The sequence below is a fragment of the Octopus bimaculoides genome, chromosome 2 (assembly GCF_001194135.2).
Source record: "Octopus bimaculoides isolate UCB-OBI-ISO-001 chromosome 2, ASM119413v2, whole genome shotgun sequence".
NCBI classification, from domain to species: domain Eukaryota; kingdom Metazoa; phylum Mollusca; class Cephalopoda; order Octopoda; family Octopodidae; genus Octopus; species Octopus bimaculoides.
In genome coordinates, this window is record NC_068982.1 from 98,095,524 (window position 1) to 98,102,699 (window position 7,176).

Genomic DNA, 7,176 nt, shown 5'->3' on the forward strand with positions numbered 1-7,176 from the left:
AGTTAGCAAGAGAAATACAAAGAACATACAGGCTACCCCTAACACAACACAAATAACTGGGTCTACTTAAACAGAAAATGACCAGAGTAACAAATCTCAAAATCATTAGCAACAATAATAATTTCAAATCAAGCACAAATATAATATAAACATTAAAGGGACAATGATGAATATACCGTCCAAAACTTGCAATGGGCTAAAAGATATATAAATTAGAATGATTGGATATTTTATTCAATCTGATTGATTGTAAAATGACAAAGTGGCAAATTAATTAAAAATTATAATTATTTTATTTATAAGTTAAATTATATATACTTGTTACTATTTTTTTTTTTTTTTTTTCGTGAGATTTGAGATTTGACTTATGGTTTGAAACAGTATATTTAAAATATTTTTTAAAGAACAAAAAAAAACCCCGACGAATGTAAGGAAAATCGGAAAACAAAGAGAAAACAAAAAGAAAACAAAAGTGGTGGCAAAGAAAAAAATCTTACTAAATAGACTGACCTGGTATTCAAGTGTGCCAGGGAAGAAACTATCGTTCATATGTTTTTGCTTCTAAGGCAGACTAAGCAATATCTCTCGTCCACTTTGGGGATATTTTTTTCTCTCTGGTAATATATATAGAATAGTAAGTTCTCCTTTTGCCGACATAAGGGGCCAGTTGATAACGATGACGATTGAGATGTACTTCTCTCCTCTCAGACATTTGGTGACACTAAATAAATTAGATGATGAAGATACGATGATGATATGATGAGTATGATGCCACTAAGGCTGCTTCTTTCTTTCCACATTACTAAAACTGTTTGAAAACGGATATGTGGATGTATGTGTCTGTGCGTCAGTGAGTGAGTTGGCGGGAGTGCAAGAGTGAGTGCGCGCGTATGTGTTATGTGTCTGTTTAGTGTGTCTGTGTGTGAGTGATGGAAGTTTTGCTTGAAAGACCGCCAGTCTGAGTGCAGTTGAGCTACAAATGCGTACGTGAATCTGTGCGTATGTGACTGTTTCTTTCTCTCTCTCTCTCTCTCTCTATCTCTTTCTCTGCTAGTCTGTGTGTTCAGGGTGAGTGAAAGAAGGGGGGGGGGAAAGAATGAGAAAAAGTGTGAGGGATGTATGATAGTGAATTTGTGTGTGCGCGCACGGCTAAATGCGAGAGAGTACGTGATGAAATGAGTGGGGGAGTAAGGGAAATGAGTGAGTAATGATGTGAGTGAATGGTTGAGTGGGAGTTTGTGCTTGTATTAGTTCATTACACAGTTTGTTTATGAGTGTGGATTGTTTATGTACGTGAATAAAAGTCTGTGCATTAATTAGACTGTAGAGTGAATATGTGATTGTCGACTGTTCTATGAGTGTGTGCTTTTTGTAGCACCGTGTACGTTGTTAGTGCTTCAATCAGCTTACAGTCGTGTTTATGTACGTATGCGTGTTGTGGACGTGTAATTTTTAAATCAGTCCTACCTCTGAGTGTATGTGAGTGTATAGTAGCAAATCCTAATATTATTTTAACTTTAACAACGTCATTTAGTAATATATCTGTTGTCGATCATGGTGATCTTTTATATTGATCATATAGATGTTGATCTTACTGATTCCATCGCACTTTTTCCATCTTTCTTTTGTCTTGCTTTGTTTCAACTTAGCAAGAAAACATTCTGAATTATGCTAATGACAATGATGATGGTTAATAATAGTAATGGTGGTGGTGGTGATGATATATAATAGAAGTTAAACTACAAATGTTGACAATAGTGATGCTGTGGGAGGCGGTACCAAAGAAGTTTATCAACAAAGTGTTTGGGCAGTAGATGATGATGATGGTGATGGTAGTAGTAGTAGTAGTAGTAGTCGTAGTCGTCGTCGTCGCAGTCGTAGACGAGGTGCTATATAACAATGTTAGAGCGGGTGGGAGTGATTTTATTAGCGGTAGCGGTGGTGGTATTATTGGATGTTGTAGTTATTGTTTAGTTCCAGGTCATTCTTGGTTCATCAGACCTTTCGTGAAAGGCCAACTTGTCTAACACTACATTTGTTAATATGTATCCCTTTTATTATTTTTTTTTTCTTAAATCAGGCTAAGAGCTGCAGTGATTTGGCTGCTATTTCTAGTAGGTCAAGCAACCACGTAGAGGTTTTCTCTCTTTGTCTGTTTGTCTCTCACTATCTATCTATCTATCTGTCTATCTGTCTATGTATCTCTCTATCTATCTCCCCTTGAGGCTTTCAGTTACTAGATGTTGACTGTAGTGGTTGCGATGAAAGTTGACAGTTGGTGTTGTCGGCCTTGTTAGTGTTGATGATGGTGATGACGATGAGTGGAAATGGGAGTTTGCTTTGTCCTCCCTCACAAAGAAAGTAGAAAAAAAAAGTAAGAGAAAAAACCATAGCCAAAAAATAAACAGAAGAGAATGTGTGGTGGTGGTGGGAGGTAGGTAGTGTTATTGACAGTCTTCTCTCTCTCTACTACCCTTTCTAGTTTTGCAGTCGGTATCCACTTCCCAACCAACTACACGTGGGTTCGCCGCAGCACCGTGCAGCTTTCTCACTCGTTACTTGTTCAAGGTGTGTTTTTATTTGCGTTACGCTCGCGCGCGCGTGTGTGTGTGTGTATGTATTGAGCGACTTTAACAATGTCAGTTTATTAAGATTTTGCATCAGAATTATTATAGACACACAGAAACATATACGATATATAGTGAAACCTAAATACTGGTAACATTATCAACCGGCTATTGTTATCAAAATTAGTGAGCCCTATACTCTTTGTCTCATCTCTGCCGGCTTTTGTTATAGAAAAGACCAGGTATACACACACACATGTAATTTTTATGTATGTGTGGTGAGAGAGGGATTGGTTGGGGCTGTCTAGTACTGTATGATTGTGTCTAAGTGCTATGATTGGATGTATGTGTGTTTGTGAAAAAGTCTTAGTGTGTGGCTATGTATGTGACTGAGAATGATTGAGCGAGGGAAGGAGACTGTCTTTGTGGTGAGAGACTGAGTCTTTGTACGAGACTTTGCATGTGTGCGCGCGCGTGTGTGTGTGTGTAGGTATATGTAAAGGAAAATACATTGTATGTAAAGATTCAGATATCTGTGTGTGTATTTATATCACTACTTGCATGAGACTGTGTTTAAGATTGTGTATTAGTGCTTTCAGTGTCTGTATCAGATTTCGTGTATATGCTTGTGTGCGTTGAAGTGTGGTTGAGAAAGTGTGTATATGTAGTATGTTGATGTATGAGAGACTGACTCAATGTATCTATATGTAGCTACTGTGCGTATGTCTATATCAGTAGTCATGTATATATCTGTGTAAGTTGTGTCAAATTTTTAACGTTCAATGTATTTGTCTGTGTGTCTCTTTTCTTTCTGTCTATTTCTTTGTCTCTGTTCCGTTCTCTCTTTCTATATATATATATACACACACACACATCCTCTGGATTGTATTTAGAAATGCAAACGAGAAAATGTGTGTGCGTGTGAAATACATTACATTCAGTATGAATAGATATATATCTGTATGTGTATGGTATAAGTTTATGTATAGTTTATATTAACGTAAGTTTACAGACGCATACATATATCTATACACAAATGTATGTGTTTATGTATTTGAGTATGTGTGTGCCTGCTTGATATATTTAGCAGCTGCCTGTGTATATATCTATCTCGTGTGTATATCTATGTTTATGTATGCAAAACAATGACAGTGAATGAGACGTCAAACTATTTCTATGTAAGCCTAAGTGCTGTAAAAAAAATATTGCTTCTGTATGTATAGCTGTCAAGTTACTCACAAGCAAGCATGTATGCGTTAAAAAGAGTGCGTTTCTCTATTTCCTAATTACTGTGTATGTGTATATATATATACTTGCAATTTTGTATGTATTTGAGCTCGTGTGTGAAAATGTGCATTAATAAATGTGTGTATGTGTGTGTGTATACACGCGTGTCATTTTGGTATGTGCATGTGTGTGTTTGTGTGCGTCAACGATTCTGTATGTTTGAGAATCAATGCAAATACCATTTTATAAAGAGACTGTGCGTTTGCGTGTTTCAGTACAACTGTGTGTGTATGTTAACAGTTCTTTGTTTGATACAATGTCACGGTGAGTTTGTGTGTATGTGTCCGTACTTATGTGTGTGTGTGTGTGTGCGCGTATGTTTATATGTTCGTGCGTACATGTGTGTGTGTGTGGTTTATTGTCTGCAACTGACTGGTTACCTCCCTTCCTGTCTGTTAGGCTACCACCTCCTTCCACTTCGTCGACAGCGATCAATGAGGAAACCGGGGAGTCGGGAGCTCGAAGAAGCAGCAGCAGCAATAGTAGTAGTAATAACAGCAGTGGTAGTGGTGGTAGTAGTAGTAGTGATGGAGGCGGTGGTGAAACAAAGTTGATGTGAGAAGGACACACACAGACAGACTTTACCTCCCACCGACACAGATACACAAACATGGAGGAGAAAAACAAACATATTTGCGTATGTACTTGTAAATGTACGAACAAAATATTGTGTACGTATATATGTACAGACAATATTGTAGGTGTACGCTTATGTGTGCGTATGTATATATATATGTATGTATGTACACACACACACAACTGTGTCTATGTGTGCGTGTGGATGTAGAATCACACAAATGGTGACAGAAAAACAAAAGCATCAAAAATATAATGAAAGTACTAAAATGAAAACAAAGAAAAATATCGACCACAAAATCGCTGAAAAGGAGCTTCTCACACTTCCGGATAGTTTAGTTTTGGCAATATTTATTTGCTTCTGATAAACGCTGTGAGATGTGTTTGGTCGCAGGCTCGCTTCTTTGTGTAACTGTTCACTTCACTTAGTAAAATAGCTTGAAGAAAGATGAGTTCCCTAAGGAGTTATCGTTACTAAGTGATACAACGATAAAAGTTATTTTGTTGTTTCACTATTTATTAGATCGTGGACTAGTAGTCATAGTAGAACCTTAGATCAGGTGCCTCTTGCTTAGTTTTATTCCATTATGATCCGAGTTCAAATCCGACTGAGACTTAGTTTTGCGTTACATTTCTCTCGTATCGAATAAAAGAAAGTAAGTCAATTCAATTGATTATATATTTCTACACCTTAACGGTCATGCGAACAGTCTTTATCTTTTGGCTATTTAATTACCAGTAATATATTTGATTAGTACCCTCCTCATTCGCTGGACGAATCTTAATACACACACACACACACACACACACACACACACACACACAGGCGCAGGCTTGGCTATGTGGTACGAAGTTTGATTCCCAACTACAGGGTTCCGGGTTCAGTCCCACTGCTTGGCGCCTTGGACAAGTGTCCTCTACTTTATCCTCTCGCTAACCAAAACCTTGTGAGTAGATTTTGTAGACAGAAACTGAAAGAAGCCCGTCGTATATGAGTGTGTTTGTGTAGCTGTTTGCACAACTGGTGTTGGTGTGTTTATGTCCCCGTAACTGAGAGGTTCGGCAAAATGGAGTAAGTACCACCCAGGCTTTACAAAACATAGTAAGTACCAGAGTCGACCAAAACAAACAATAAACAAACGATATATATTGAAATGGACCCCTATCGGTTATGAATGACCTTAGGTTTAAGCCTGAGGTTCTCATACTTTTTGAGCCACATGGCTACATAATGCCCTCAGCACCCCCACACCTATTTTTATGTATAAATAAATATTTTATATTTTTCTAATTTATATATATTATGAATCATTTGATATTTAATAGCCGGGCGAAATGCTTAGCAGTATTTTGTATACCGTTACATTCTGAGTACACATTCCACTGAGGTCGACTTTGCCTTTCATCCTTTCAGGGTCGATTAAATAAGTACTAGTTACGCACTGGAGTCGATGTAATCGACTTAATCCCTTTGTTTGTCCCCTCTATGTTTAGCCCTCTTGTGGGCAATAAAGAAATAAAGATAATATTATATAATTTTGTATACAATACTATAATAATATTATAATAAATTCATAGCGTCTCCCAGTCCACTGTCAAAAGAGAAACCTTCATATTCTTACTCGATAAAATAATACACAAATTTACAACGCATACAGCAGTGTAGTGGCATGTGTGTTTTTTAAAGGTTTTAATTGTATCAGAACGAGAAGGCTTTGGGTGTAACAAAGCGTCTTTGTTAGGCGTAAAATTAAATCATCGACTCGCTTGAACAACAATTTTAGTCATAAATTATATATACAAATAACAAACATTGGAAGTGTAGCAGATATGGCTAAGTGTGTCAAAGAAAGGCATTTTGGTGTAAGCAGAGAATATATGGTGATCTCGGTTGAAATATCATAATACAGAACTTACAGTGAATTAATTGAATTTCCACAGAGAAGAAATATTTTCCTTCAGGAATGTGAGAGAGAAAGGTGTTTCAAAGCATTTGGCTGTTGAACAAAGGTTTCCGTGATCTTCTGTTGGTTCAACATTATTCACACTTCAGTCGCAGTTCTTCCCTCTTCGAGGTACAGCAGAAACAGATCTTGTCGCCTCTCAGTTTCGCAAAAGAACCTTTAGCGGCAATGTTCAGCAAAGTGCTGCACACATGCGCAGCGATAATGTTTCGGTAAACAGAGCTTTCCACTTCGTAAATGCAAACAATATGTGAAGGAAGGTAGTTAACTCGCTTTGATACATCGCCATATTATCCCGTGGAAGCCAATAAGGCGTCAGGGTAAAAAAGGGAAGCAACATTGTAATACAAAAGATTGAAAAATTAAGAACAAAATATGCATACATACTGAGAGCAAGTGTCAGTAGTATGCTGTCCGGAAACGTAGTTTCCATAGAGTTAGCATGTAATTTATGACCTCTAAATACTATGCACAACTTTACATGAAATAGAAATCACAAAATACAGTGGTCAATAAGTGGTTGCAAGTGCAGGTCTTGATTACTAGTAGTGCAGTAGTGTTAATGGTCTCCCACAAAAGAAAAGAAATACATGCGACAAAAGAATGTATAAAAAAAAGGCAACGTTATGAGTCCTGTGCGAAAGGAATTTCGCACCAATAACAAGAGTGTGTTCGTTTAAATGTCACAAAGTTCGTGCACTAAAAAAGTGTATGTTGCTACGGTGTTCATAGCAAAAGAAAAGAGATGAAAGATAGTATACCACTAAAACAGCCCATCCAGG

General features: G+C 37.3%; 1 protein-coding gene across 1 annotated transcript in view; it reads right to left on the reverse strand.

Moving 5' to 3' along the window:
• The window catches only part of LOC106871564 (B-box type zinc finger protein ncl-1), an 88,852-nt gene extending 87,161 nt beyond the window's left edge, over window positions 1-1,691 (reverse strand). The window contains exon 1 of the mRNA XM_014918070.2: window positions 511-1,691. Within this exon, the coding sequence (XP_014773556.1) occupies window positions 511-549 (39 nt within the window). The 5' untranslated portion in view covers window positions 550-1,691. The remainder of the gene's footprint in view (window positions 1-510) is intronic.
• Between the last annotated feature and the right edge of the window lie 5,485 nt (window positions 1,692-7,176).